The sequence below is a fragment of the Lethenteron reissneri genome, chromosome 45 (genome assembly GCF_015708825.2).
Source record: "Lethenteron reissneri isolate LAM-NWPU_2019-01 chromosome 45, ASM1570882v1, whole genome shotgun sequence".
NCBI classification, from domain to species: domain Eukaryota; kingdom Metazoa; phylum Chordata; class Hyperoartia; order Petromyzontiformes; family Petromyzontidae; genus Lethenteron; species Lethenteron reissneri.
In genome coordinates, this window is record NC_083823.1 from 867,162 (window position 1) to 882,189 (window position 15,028).

The window sequence follows — 15,028 nt, forward strand, 5'->3', positions numbered from 1 at the left end:
TCTCGCTCCGTCTCGCTCCCTGCTGCGGGTTGCGTCTCCGCCGTGCCGGCGAGGGAGGCTGAAGAGCCCGCTCCTACGCGGAGGAAAAGGGAGGAAGATCACCAACTCCCCTCCCATCAGCCCCCGTCGCCATCCTCCCACCTACACAGCCGCTCCCCGCCTCCTCTCATTACTTCGTACCCCCCCCCCCACTACTTCCCACCTGCAGGAGCCCCCCCCCCAACAACATCGCCTGACAACCCCCCCTCCCTCCCCGCCCCCCTCCCTCCCCGCCCCCGCTACTCCCCTCCCACCCCGCACGCCCACGCGCCCAGCTGCGTCAGCCCTGACAGCTGCTGACGAGGAACGAGGCGACTCCTCCTGGATCCACGAGATCCTGGATCCATAATATCCTGATTCCATAATATCCCGATTCCATAATATCATGAATCCATAATACTCTGATTCCATAATATCCTGATTCCATAATATCCTGATTCCATAATACTCTGATTCCATAATATCCTGATTCCATAATATCCCGATTCCATAATATCCTGAATCCATAATACTCTGATTCCATAATATCCTGATTCCATAATACTCTAATTCCATAATATCCTGATTCCATAATATCCTGATTCCATGATTTTCTGAATGCATGATATCCTGATTCCTGGGCGCACGGGGGAGGGAATCAGGATCCCATGAGGTGTCGCGATGCCTGATGCGATCCTGGTGACACGAGATCACGAGCGCATGCCATCCTCTGGCTCCGTGACATCCGACCATCGTGACATTTCCATTTCATGAGATCCTGGCTCCATGCTAATCAATATATTAATTTCTAAACACCGCAATTCACAAACTATATCAAGGCACTTGTACACAAACTAAAAGTCAGATTTGAAATCGAATTAGTATTACATTGTCAGCCGAGCCAACATGCCTTAAAACTCAGGAAGGTGGTTCTTGAGTGCAAACTCAACACTTCCCATGGACCTTGACTCCAAGCCCGAGGCCAGAATGCCTCCCAGCAGTATAGCCCCCTGAGCTTGGCCACCTTGGTTCACACCCGGCACCTAAGTCTTGTCATGGTTCAACTATTTGTCATTCATGCAGAGATCCACGCTCCGTGAAGTTGTGCCTCTCTGTTCTGAACCCAGCGATCTCTTGATTCAACGGTGGCTTACAGTTCCACGAAGCCCTCGCTCGCCTTCGGATGGTTCGCGTAAAGCGAAGGGTGCCGTGAGTTGGGTTTCCGCGTCTATCAAGTCCAAGGTGAGCGCGCTGAGTCACACTCCGTTTGCTATTTCGTGTCTCCATCTGTGAGCCTGCGTGCGCCGCCTCGCCAATGAACGGGCCACGTGCTTTAATTGGCTGCTGAGTAAATTGTACGTCCTACATTTATGATTGCGTGCCTTGGGAATTATTGATGAAGCTGGTTTACCCACGGAAGCCTCGCCGAGTCTCGTGGGTGTTTCAGGAGGGTGTTGCCAACGTGTTTTGCAGTAAAGGGGGGCGATGACTGCTGTGTATATTTAAATTAAGTGATTCTGGAGTAATGTTTGTACATTTTATTTCAAATTCTGACAACGGCGCTGCCACACAATAGCCTACTCTTGCGAATGACCTAACGACATCTTCGACGTTAATACAAATCGCGGTATTAACTCTGCTAACCCCTCCTCCTTTTATTCGAATTGCAATATGAATATTAAATGAGACGCGGTTATTTTCCAAGGGATTTTTGTTGCTGTTATATCCCTTCAATATTTTAAGATGAGGCTGCAATCTGGTGATAACTGCATCGTGGCAACATTTACAAATTCTTAGAATGGCGGCATTTAAGCGAAAATACCGCGCTGCCTTCAGATAGGACTTTAGCCACGAAGTTTTAACAAATATGCAACAGAATCACTTCGCGTTATGCTTTTCGTTGTTATTCGTGACATGCACCGGGCCGCGCACTGTTGCGATGATGTGAGGGTGATTTATGCCGTGGTTGATCTGTGCTCAGGTGCGGCGCGCTGTCGCCGCTGCCTCCAAGCAACCGCTTGGCCCTGCCGCGTGGTCCTGCCGCTTGGCCCTGCCACATGGCCCTGCCGCGTGGACCTGCCGCTTGGACCTGCCGCGTGGACCTGCCGCGTGGCCCTGCCACATGACCCTGCCGCTTGGACCTGCCGCGTGGCCCTGCCGCTTGGACCTGCCGCGTGACCCTGTCGTTTGGCCCTGCCACGTGGACCTGCCGCGTGGCCCTGCCGTCCATGCGCCCTCTTCTCGACGCCGCGGCAGCTGATGTCCCTGCACCACCGAACCGATGAACCTCCGCGGCACAACCTTCACCCTCACCGCGCCCTCCGCTTCCCCGAGCAGCAAGCGAAACATTTCCACATACGCCACTGAGCTATCATTTATGGGCAATGATTAAAAAAAAAGTTGTTTTATTTGTATATTTTAAAGTGATGTTTACCTTTCCTATAGTTTAACACGTGGTAGGCTTTCGCGACCAATATCATCCATAAGAGGTGTTTGGGTTAGATCGCGTAAATGTGTCGTTAAAACCCTCCACCACCCGACACAGCCAACTAGTAAAGGTTGTCACGTAAACAGAACGTGGCAATTCGTCACTAGTACAGCACTAACTCTACTTTGCACTCCTGTTGGACATCTGTGAAAGGGCTTTATAGCTCATCAGATTCCTTCAGTAGAAGCATTTTGATTCAGACTCCAAGCGAAGGTGGAACGGGGCACGTGAATGCCCTGCGTCAAAGTGCACTCGGCTCCGCGCAGTGACACAGCCCCCACTCGTTTCGTGCCACCATTGCCAGAGGCTGTCGCGTCCGCTCGCAGCCGTAATCACCACACGTAGCACGGCTCTCGTTCACGATGGCTGCGCCCATGTACAAAAAAAATATAATTCGATTCCCATGATTTAATAGATTTTGTGAGCCCGGCAGGGATATAATTTCAACCGTTAGTTCTGGCCCAGCAACGAGAACGCACTCTGGCACAAGGCCATCGTGGCAACAAAGGTGCTCATAAGCGAATCACGATTCAAAAGCTCAAGCTGCAGAAAGTATTTTTTTTTTCGTCGTGGCCATTTACACGAAACACGGCCACAATTTACCATGCCTCGCTCTCCCGTGACCCGTCGTCAAGCGCAGCGAGTGCGCAAGAGCATTTTACACAAAACACCGGGTCACGTTTGTCGGGGCAGGAGCTACACGGTAGGGTCAACGTAGCAGGCAGGATCTGTACCCCCCCGCCCCCCCCCCCCCCCGACACGTCTGCGAGACCAAGACCTCACCTCGAGGTGCCGACTGCATCTCAGAAGATGCGTTGTGCCCTCGTCGGGCTTAGCTTTCCCCCAAGTCACGCAATAGCCAATTCGACCGCTCCGCTCTCGGCATGTTAAAACCTTTTTTTTTTTAAAGGTTATCGTGTTGATTCTTTACTCTTGTTACTTTATTTAATTAAGGGCTAAATGGAGGTTGCTCCAGCAAGGCTCTTCTGGGTAAAGGAATTTTGAATGGTTATCAAGTTTCACTCACATGCCACCGTCGCTTGCACACAACGAAGATAACGATTCGCCTCCACGCAAAGCTGAAATAGATTTTCTCAAAATGTGTGGGGGGTGGGGTCATATTACAATAAATTATCTTGTTTTGACCATCTCGCACGTTTTTCTCTCGTCTTGTTTGTACATTTTTCACTTGAGACTCCCGACTCATGATAGGCATGGCCCCGTGTTTGAAATTCACACGTTCGCTCCCAGTCAGCGGCTTGGTACAAACGCCAGTCCTCTTGCAGCACATTGCTTGGATGAACACGCACCGACATTTAACTTGGCATTCGACGGGCGTATCGCAACCGAAATAGCTTGCGGTAAGTTATCGTCCATCGACCCACACGGCCTACAGCGAATAAAACATGTGCAAGGGCAAACACATCGACCAATCGGTCCTACATATAAAATGGTGGAAAATCTGTTAAAGTTTATTGCAAAGATGTTCTCTCCTCAACCGTGCTGTGTTCAGTAAGATATGCAGAAAGATCAACGGCTGAACGCACCTGAGAAGCAAATCGTGCACGCTCATGCAAGATGTTTACTGAAGGACCCTTTATTGAATAAACCAGCGTGGTTAAAGGCAAGACTCATTTGCATTATACAGATTTCAGATACAAGCCGAGTTGATGACATGTTCATTCTTTATCAATGGTTCTTCTCACAAAGACTGGTTTCAAGTCCACAGCACAGGGCGCCTGGAGGATCCCAGCCCGATGGAGGAGGGTGCTGTGCTTCCCATCCGCAGGCATCAAGTTGGAACAGCTGCAGTTCAAAGACGAATCAAAAAGTTGGCGTATCTCAAGTTGAAGAGGCGGAGATTCCAGGTTACTGGGGGGAAAAAAGAAAAGAGACGCACAGTGATTAAAACTCAAGGGGAAAAAAACCACCGTCACTGCACGAGTAAACACCAGACCACGTAAACACTCAATCGTTCACGTGTCAGCATTGCCGGTGCAGACGTTCATTAAAACACGCGTGTGCGTGGTACGGATTGTACAAGCCTGGCAGCGCGCGTAGACGGATCGTTAACATGGTGCAGGGCACGCTTTCCCTTGAACGACGCGCGTGCCGTGATGCAGAAACCCGTGCTTAAATCACCGCCGCGGCACTCACAGAGAGCTGGGGGCCGCACGAACATTACAACAACCATAGGCAACAACACCCACAACAGGACATAGCCACCCACCACTCGGGATGCTTGCACACTCGTGTGCGTCCCGCTGTGACCAAAACAACCTCTGGCTACGACCAAGCACGCATAAAAGGCACTTACGCATTTCTCAATTTCCAGGCCATCCTTGAAGAAAAGCATGTAGGGCGTGATTCCGTCCTCGCGGAAGTTAAGAAGAGCGACCATGCCGTCAGGGTTCATGCTCTCACCTGTGAAAAACTACACACAGAGACACAGCGAATGAGGACGCAGACTCCACACAGGAAAGAGACGGCACACTTGATGTACACGCGCACAGGAATCGAGTGCTGCGATTGCCTGATGTCGCGCCAGTTTTTGCCGGCAATGCATTATTCACCGAGGGCAACCCTTACAACTCATTATGGCAATGGCATAAGAGTGATACGCCTCCGTCAATGCCAGGAAAACGAACTCTTTTACAATACAAAATGGTGCAGAAATATCTGAAGGAGACTAACGTCCTAATATTGCCCATGCCCATCTGATCTTACACTGGGCACAGTGCAGTAACAGTGTGGTCACGCGAGCTACGAAGCTTGCCTGGAAATCCTTGAATTGCTTTAAGACATCTTTAACCTTCTTGGCAGCAGCAGTCATGAAGGGTTCCACCTTCTCCGGGTGTTTCTCCATCAGGTTCTCCTTAATCCTGCAGGAGATAGGCACAGGTGGACGCGGGGGGTGAGCAATGGACAAAGGGGTGGTGGTGGTGGGTGCTTCACCTCACCCGACTCCCACCACCGCCTGCGCCGGGCTCACCCAGGCCACGACGACCCAACGTTTGTAATCACAGTGTACAAGCACGAGCCGTGTCACGCCACAGGGTCACGCGCACAAGTCACCGAAGGATGGAATATTTAATGGGAAAAATATAAAACCAAATGAAGGCACTTGACAACTTTGAAATAAGAATGCATTTTGCTCAAGGTTTCAAACATCACCTGTAACAGCCTCTCAATGGAGAATTCAGATACATTGCAACACTTGCACGGCAATAGGCGTGCCCTGCATGTCCACACCAGTCTTATTTTAAGTGGGGCGATTGTTACATCGCCGCGGGAGGGCATACGTCCTCAGTGTGTGACGCACAAGACTGTTGTTGGGACTACATCTTGGGAGGGGGAAACGGCGAGATGTAGTCTTGCAAGACACACGTGTGTACGTGTAACGGCCGTGTCAATACATTGATGGACGAGGGCCTCGCCACAGGCCATTGGGGTCGTTTGACCGCACTCCACCAAGCTGTTGAGTGCAGGCTGGTGACTGTGGGGAGCACACTTAAATCCCAACTCCGCTGCAGCGACTGACTGCGCACAACCCCGCTGTCCGCAGACAGTCACTGCAGCAGAAGTAAATATCTAAAGGTGCTCTATAAATATAAAGTAAGGTCACAACTTGACTCAAAGCTTTTGTGCCTGCAGGAATTCATATTCTTTGGGTCTTTCGGTAAAGTCACAGATAGGTTCAAAATGAATAAAAGTAAACAAAAACCAAGACGTTGCTGGCCCCAGGGCCCTTGTGCCTCACCCACTTGCTGACACTTGGACTACGGCCATCTTAAACCTTGAAAAATAGATTGCCTTTACGAGTTTTCCCCTATTTTTTCCACGTGAAGACGGCCGTTTGTGTTGCGATCGAAAGGTCGTGTTTTTTTTTTACTAATTTTGAGCCTATGTGACTTTACCGAAAGACCCAAAGAATAAGAGAACTCGCATACAGACACCGCTCTACCAGCACTCGCCAATGTAACTCGTATTCTTAGGTTTTTTTCGGTAAAGTCACGTAGGTAAAATATATGTAACTCGGGCAAGGAGAGTTGGGATGCTCCGGACCGGCATGCGACACTCACGTCTTCATGTAGGCCTTGATGTAGGCAATGTACTTCTCCTTGCTGAAGCTGGTCTCCTGCAGTTTGTGGTTGAGCACGATGTCCACGCCGGACACTGTAGACGACTCCGACGAATCAAATTCTCCCCCCTCTGCCGAAGCGTTTCCGCCAAAGACCGCGTCGTCGATGTCGCCTTCCACCCGGGACACCATCTGCGCGCGCGAGCCCAGCGGTGTCAGTGGGGGGGGGGGGTCATCGGGGAAGTGGACGCGGATCTCACACCGACCCCCTCAACGTGGCCACCCACAGCTCGCAAGCAGACGTGGGGGGACAGAAGGGCGTTTACTCCCTGCGCACCTAGACACAAGTGTCCGCAACTATAGGGTGTTGCCACCACGATATTTTCACGAAATACATCGAAATACTGCATTTCACGTTCTCATATAGTTTATGCCGTGCTTCAAGTAGGAACAAATATTACATAAATGTTCAACTGCAGTTCACTAAACAAAACTGCAACACGTCTTAGACTCATTTCAAGTGTTACCATCTATAATTCTTATAGCGGGTGTGTTTATATCGAGTTAAAAATCCACACGAGCTTTATTCACCTCCATGTGTGGGGGGATGAATATATACTCAATCAGATAAAGCACAGGTTCCACGAGGGCACTCGGTGTATTGTGCAACTAAAACAAAAGTGCAACCGGTGTCCTGAACAAGAAATACTTGCAACGTTTAAATTTACATTTTTGTCAATCCACTTTTGTACGAGGGCGTCCCCATTCTGCGCAGGTCATGCGGGTTACTTCTCCATACTCCAGCACCCTGGTCAGTGCAGGTTGGTAAAATGCCGGGCGCATTTAGGCAGGGGCACAGTAGTGCAATGACTGCTGCTGCACTGCCCTCTACTTATCGCCACAGTATAACGACGCCTGCTTTTCATTGTGACGATATCAGCTGCATTCCACAGGATTTGGTTAGGAGATTGATAAAAATATGAATTTTCCCCAATCATAAAAAATACCTGCTCAATGTGCCGAGTGACCAAAAGAAGCCCTCGACAAGACCCTAACAGTACTTATCACGAGACTGGCCCAAGGGGCCCCATTCTGGCCAGTGTTTTTACTGGCCATCAGACACTGTGGGCAAAGTACAGAGGAAATTAAGTGGCACAGGAAACATTAACTTGGCTTAAGTGTGTGGCAGGAGTCACAGCTCTATGCAGAAAACACACATTAGTTGTCGGAAATTAAGGTATGCCTGTAGTGAACAGCGAGATACCATTTTACACGCTTTTATTTAACTTACTCTGTTGTTGTCGTATCTTCAAATCTTGTAACTCAATTTTAACCCACTTCCCAATGTGGTATCGACTGCAAACTTGGTATACTTATGTCATATTGATGACAATACTATATTCTATAAAAAATACGTATTTTTAAACATTCTTTTTTATGTGTTATGTTATGTTTCGGCTTGGGTCTAATTGTCCACACTCAACTGACGTTGGCTGTAAATCACCACGGCCTCTTACGTTATGGCAAGCTTTGCGGCCACTTCCTGGAGTCGTGGAGTTCTGCCATTACGAGTAGGGTACATTTAATTAAAGCGTATTTTTAAATATTACTTATTATATATATTCTAAATGAATGCTTTTGCATGCTGAATCCATCGTGGAGTTTAACCATACTTAGCCACTCGTCAGTGTCGGTTGGTGAACTTGGAGGGACCGGTTCGCATATCGTCACTTTATGAGATTTTAGGTCGCCGCTGCGCACCGTAAATTTCGTAAACAAAAAAACTCTGGAATTGTTTCGAGTCTCATCAGCAGCGTGCACATCCGAGTGTTGACTTGCCAGACGGTCTGGGCAACCACCTTCCAACAACACTGCGCGCGCCTTGGGGGGAGGGGGGCGCCCCGTTCTAACGAGTAGCAATCAACAAAATGGGCAACACCAATTACGTTCAGCCGTTGTGCGGCTTACTAAAGTTACGCAATGTGCAAGAGGATTGACAAATCGCACCGCGCGCGTCCCTTCTGCCAAAAGGGTGGTGGCGTCAACATCGGACTCGCCCCCCCCCGTGACGCACGCGGCCTTCCACGGGGGGGGGGGGGGCTCCATGTGCTCGTTTCTAATTGACGTGGCGGCTCTGCCGTACTCATCATCGTGTCGGGTGGGGCCCCCTTCCCTCATTAAACCCACGGGCCACTCCCGTCTGGGGTGACCGTCTGTAAGCGCCCCTTGTTGAACGCGCGCGGGAGTCCCGGCCAAGGGGCGGTGTGTGGCAGCCCACCCCACACGGGCTCACGGGCGAGGCGAGACGCCGCCAGCCAGGGGGCCAGGGGACCAGGGGACCAGGGGATCAGGGGAGCGGGACCAGGGGGCCAGGGGAGCGGGGGCAGGGGAGCCAACTACGAACAAAGCGCCCGGGCCCATTGACCAGGGCGCACGGCACAAGAGCTGAGGGGGGGGGGGGGTAGCGACGCCCTGCCGAGGAAGGCCCTCACACATACGAGGCCCCTTTGTACCCACCCATGGACCTGTTCATGTATTTCGCTCTAGAACCGCTCCCCGCTCCGTCTTTGTTCTCGCGCCAGTCTCCCCGCGCCTCTTGCCCGCGAAGCCCCCAGGCCGCCGGCGCCATTACGCGGCCGCTTACGATCCCCCACCGCCCACGGGGCGACCCGCGGCCTCCGCCAGCCGCCGACTGGCGGAGGCCGCGGGCCTCGGCGCGTCAAGGGCCCCCGGCGCGGCCAATGCGGGTGGGCGAGGCGGCGGCGCGCAAGCGGGCTAGGGAATGTAAAAGTGGCGGGGGAGGGAACCGGCTGCACTCACCGTGCCTTCCACCTCGAAGCAGGCGCCGTCCGCCGTCTCCTTGATCTTGTAGATGTCCGAGAACATCTCGTCCCCTGCGGGCAGGAAGGCGGGGAGAGTGAGCGAAGCGTGGACGCGATTGGGATGAGGCGAGACCGACCGGCGGCGGCCATGGCGGCCGGTAGCTATGGCGGCTGGCCGGCCGGGGCCTTCGTTTCGGGATTTAAACATTTTATCAGCCTCGGCAGATCAACATCGTGGAAATATCGAGTGGGCGCGACGCGGGGGATGTTTGCGGCGGCGAAGGGCCCACTCACCGGTGAGGATGTCCTTGTAGATGATCATGGTGAGGCGGATTAAGATGCCCACACTCAGCCTGGGGGGCCCTGCTGCTGTGGCGCGGATTAGACAAGAGGCCGAGCGGCCGAGGGCGGGCGCCTAAGAGGCCGCGGTGTGACGTCAGCGCGCCCGCCCGTGACGTCACCACGCAGCCACAACGGCCTCCCTCCCGCTGGAGCTGCAATGCGGGGCGTAGCGACGTAGTGACGTCACTGCATTTTCATGTTCGGGCCACGCCCTCTGCCGTTTCATCCACCTGACGTCATTACGCATTGGCGAACGTTCCCTTGTACGCTGGTGATGTCACCGCGCCTTATCCCCGTTGCTGACGTTGCAGTTCTACGTAATCACGTACTTACGGATGACGTCATTCGTCCACACTTTTCCACCCGACTGCATTGCGGGCAGTCCCGCGACGTCATGACATCATCGCGCAGACACCCTTCGATTTTATCCGGAGCGAATGCGGTACGCGTTGACGTCACGATGGCTGTGACGTAATCACGCAGAGTTTGAGTCATTCTCCCTCCCCCATTGATCTGCATTGCGGTAACAATAACCCCTCCTTCCCATACATCCTTCCACATGAAATACACAAACATGTTTTATGTATAATATCATATCCCGTCAGCCACACGGCCTTCTGGGAATGCATCATTTCAAGCAATTGGTCCAATCCAAGCACATTCGTGTCCAGTCTCGACTGTCACGAGCGCTCAGACGTGCACATCACGGGACCCTGGGTGACCACATCCTCTGGGGGGTGACATCTGGCAGGTCGCGAGCATTGCTTCAAGCAAAGCCCGACCGCTGATGAGACGCTGAATGTCAAAACCGGTAGTTTTGCTGGCCAATGCCGCCGAAATTGTGCCCTCCCCGAAGGCCATGTGGCTGATGGGACGAGTAAAAACTCGTTGACAATTTTCGTCGACAAATCAGAGGAGGCGTCTTTGGCCGCTTGGCTCTCTTGCCGCCGGCATCCTCCGTGAGGCTCATGATCGATCCTGCAGCCCGTGCTCAATGTAAAGCGCTGTGCTGTCAACACCAAACGCGAATCGTATGTTGTTACGTAACTTACGTTGTCCATTATTATTTAGTTTATCCCAGAGCCAAACTTAGCGGGCTTCCTTCTTACATTACTTTTTTGTATAATGCGAAGAGTTGAGTTTACTTTACGTGCGACATCACGAATTCCATCTTAGTCCGATTATTGGGCTGCACAGGACATTGAATCTGTTATGCAATGCAGAGCTGCAGATCTGCAGAGCTGCATTCCTCCGCTAATTTAAATATTAGACCTCTATCGTAACGGTGCCATCTTTCTCCCCAAGGTCCAGGCATTTATGACCTGCCAATCATACACTTCCCATTGGCTGCTCTCCTGCTCCCATTCTTTGCGACGAGGCCCAATCGTGTTGTTTCAAACAGCCCCATGTTGTTCTTGTCAAACTCCTCCCTCGTTAACACACACGCAAGCGAATGTATATGCGACTGTTTGGAAGACACGATGTACTTCGTGAAACAACACTGCACGGCGCGTACTCAATTGTGAAACTCACCCGCAACAGCAGCAGCTACAACAACAACAGCAGCTGCAACAGCAGCAGCTGCAGCAACAACAGCAGCAGCTGCAGCAACAACAGCAGCAGCTGCAGCAGCAACAGCAGCAGCTGCAACAACAACAGCAGCTGCAACAACAACAGCAGCTGCAACAACAACAGCAACAAGATGGCGGCGGCGTGTGCGGCCACGTGTGCGTTGTGCTGCATGGGTGTGGGCTGTGCGTGAGAGTGGGTGAGGGTGAGCTGCGTGTGAGTGAGCTGTGTGTGTGTTTAAATTTAGTGTTTTAAAGATGTCAATTCACCTGCTGTGTATCTTACTACTGTCCCTCCCGGCCATATCTAGTGCCACACTCAACTCTACAAATGGCTACCCGCGTTACTTCGCGTCAATACTTATTGCTAAATTTGCAACTACACCTGCTAATGAAACAACTTATAGACACTTCTACACTCCATCATTATATCCTTTTAAACCCTATCTTTGTCCCATTACTTCACCAGCACTCCTTCCAAACTTCATTCTGCTCTTAAAAATAACACCATCTGCGAGCTGCTGCTATTCGTCCAAGGTTCGTCGCTCTTCATCCTTTCACAGAAAATACCTGTGCAAACTATTAATTCTACTTTTCTTATTTCTGGGTGGTATTGAGCTTCATCCTGGACCAAATGTAAATAACTCATATAATTCTGTAGATTTTTCTGGCAGAAAAGGTGTTGGTGTTCTACATGTCAACATCAGAGGGCTTTTGATTAAATTAAGTCAACTAAAACTAGAAGTAGCAAATCTTGACCCGGACATATTTTGCCTAACAGAAACATTTCTCACTCCTGCCGTCAATGACTTGCAGATTACGATTGACAACTACAATCTTTTTCGGCTTGACCGAGGATCTAAAGGAGGTGGAATTGCCATCTATGTTCGTAATACTATTGCATGTTCACCAGCTCACTCCTTGTTTAAAAAATGTTGCTTTGAAGGTCTGGCTCTCAGAATAACTCTCCCTAATAATCAACACATATTGGTAGTGTGCTGCTATAGACCGCCTAGTGGGAAGGATGTTGAAGCTGCATCTGCACTGAGAGAGCTTCTTGGGGGCCTCCCTAAAGGTGAAATAGTTTTAGTGGGTGATCTAAATTGGAATTGGCTAAACCCACCGGCCGTGGCCACAAAATTTTCAGATGAATTTAACCTGTTTCAATTAATAAATGTCCCCACAAGACCCAACCTAAAAAATCCGGGACAGTCATCTCTGCTTGACGTCCTATTGACAAATGCCCCTCACAATTTCGCACTGACTGCTGTTCTAGGTAATAACCTTAGTGATCACTCCTTCATTTTTGGGGTGAGATCATCAGCCAGACCCAAAGCCCCCCCTAAATTGGTTGAGAAGCACTCCATGAGACACTTCAGCACTCAGGCATTTACTAATAATGTGCTTTACTCGGATATTGACAAGGTCTGTGATATTCCAAACCTGACTACGGCTTGGGAGACCTTCAGGTACACGTTTCTCCAAATTCTTAACAAACATGCTCCGTTGGTTAAATTTAAAACTAAAGGCAACCGTCCACCATGGTTTGATCCTGTGATTACAAAGCTCATGAAAACTAGGGACAAGGCTTGGGCATGTGCTCAGAAAAGTAATTTGGTCAATGACTGGCTAGAATACAGGATTTTAAGGAATAGATGCGTCAAAAAAATACGGCATGCAAAAAATAACTACTTCTCTTCCACTCTCCTTGAATCTCATGGAAATGCCAGGATTTTCTGGAAAACAATCAAATGTATCGAAAAGGCATCCAAAACAGATCATCTGCCCGTTCAGCTTAACCGAAATGGGGAATATTTTTCAGATCCCCAAAAAATAGTTGACAATTTTAACCTTCATTTTTCTGAAGCTGGTACCCTATTTGATAATGTATTGGGAGTCACCCCTGCTCATGCAAATTCCTACACTCCTGTCCAAACATTAAGCGAATTTAGTTTTCAGCCAATCCACGAAAGTAATGTTCTGAAACAACTGTCCTACCTCAAAGGGTCCTCCTCTACCGGAGCAGATAGTATTCCCGTCTTTGCTCTACTAACTGTTGGTCACCTAATATACAAACCTATAGCCCATATTTTCAACCTGTCCATCAAAGAAGCATCAGTTCCTCTAGAATGGAAACATTCCTATGTTCGTCCACTTCACAAAGGGGGCCCTAAAGATGATCCAAATAACTACCGACCTATCTCAATTTTGTCCCCGTTGATGAAAATTTTTGAAAAATTATTGACCTACCAAATTAACAGTTTCCTGTCCGCCAACAATCTATTACATCTAAAACAATCTGGGTTCTGAAAAAAATACAGCACCACATCTGCTGCATTAGACTCTCTGAATCACATTTACAGTAGCCTTGATAATAAGCAGTACTGCGCCTGTCTTTTTCTTGACTTGTCCAAAGCTTTTGATACAGTAGACCACAACATCCTGCTTAGTAAAATAAGTTGCCTCGGTTTTTCCGAAAACACAGTAAAATGATAAAAAAATTACCTCTTTTCTCGCACCCAAACTGTATTCACAGATGGTTGGAGGTCAAACAGTGTTAAGATAACAAGAGGGGTTCCACAGGGTTCCATTCTCGGCCCCCTCTTGTTTTCTCTTTATGTAAATGACTTGGGCACTGAACTGGATTATTCCAGGGTAAATCTTTTTGCAGATGACACGGTACTAATTACTGCTGGCCGCTCTCCGGATGACGTGATTGCTAAGCTCCAGAGTGATTTCAACAAACTACAACATCAGCTAGTTGCTCTTAAACTAGTCCTAAATCCTGCCAAAACCAAGGTGCTATGCTTCTCACCAGGACTAAAGCGGGAAGTTATTTTTCCCCAATTACATACCTTAAATAATGATCAAATAGAGCAAGTCAAGATCTATAAGTATCTTGGGGTCATCCTGGATTCAAAACTGAATTTTGAAGATCACATTGATTATATTGGGAAAAAGACAAAAATTAAAATTGGTTTTCTATATCGACACAAGCACTGCTTCCCTCCTATGTTCCGTTTGGAATTGATTAAAGCTACCGTACTGCCTCTACTTGATTACTGTGACATTGTGTATAAATCAGCCCCAAGTACTGTACTGAAGAAGCTTGACTCAATGTATCACTCGGCCTTAAGATTTGCATTGAACTGCCCATATAGGACTCACCACTGTGATCTCTACATTGGGTCAAACTTAACATCTCTGAATGTTCGACGGCTTGTGCACCAGATCTTATTTATTCATGATGTACTTGCAAAAAAATCTGCAGATTACCTGCTGGATCTCGTCTCTGTTTCAAAGAACAAATTTGACCTAAGGTCTACACTCATTTACCAGCTTAATATTCCCTATTGCCGTACATATACTGGAGGAAGGGCCTTTGCTATTGATGCCCCCAGGGTCTGGAATGCTGTTGCAAATAAATTGAAACTTGAGTCACTACCTATGAGATCTTCACTCAAAACTGCTTTAGAGGAGTTGTACACCCCTAGCTGCCAGTGCTATTCAGTGACCTAAAATAAAATGTTTCGCTCCGGATGATCGCTACAACGTATGACCTGTGTTTTGATTTAGTGTGCTGATCTTAAAGGTGCATTGAAAAATTACAATACTCCGATTGATGCTCCTGCTGTTGTGGAGTGACTCATGCAGCCAGCTATGGCTGCAGGGTTTTGGTAGTACATGTTGTTTATGCCATTTATTGTGA

At 49.3% G+C, this 15,028-nt stretch overlaps 1 protein-coding gene across 1 annotated transcript; it reads right to left on the reverse strand.

Annotated features, from left to right (window-relative positions):
• Nucleotides 1-4,080: 4,080 nt before the first annotated feature.
• On the reverse strand, nt 4,081-9,884 carry TPT1 (tumor protein, translationally-controlled 1). The gene is made up of 6 exons (XM_061570271.1): nt 9,704-9,884; nt 9,408-9,481; nt 6,589-6,779; nt 5,283-5,388; nt 4,824-4,940; nt 4,081-4,378 (listed from the first exon to the last, which is right to left on the reverse strand). Exons 1-6 carry the CDS (start codon nt 9,729-9,731, stop codon nt 4,376-4,378), a joined length of 519 nt encoding a protein of 172 aa, XP_061426255.1. The 5' UTR covers nt 9,732-9,884; the 3' UTR covers nt 4,081-4,375.
• Nucleotides 9,885-15,028: the final 5,144 nt, after the last annotated feature.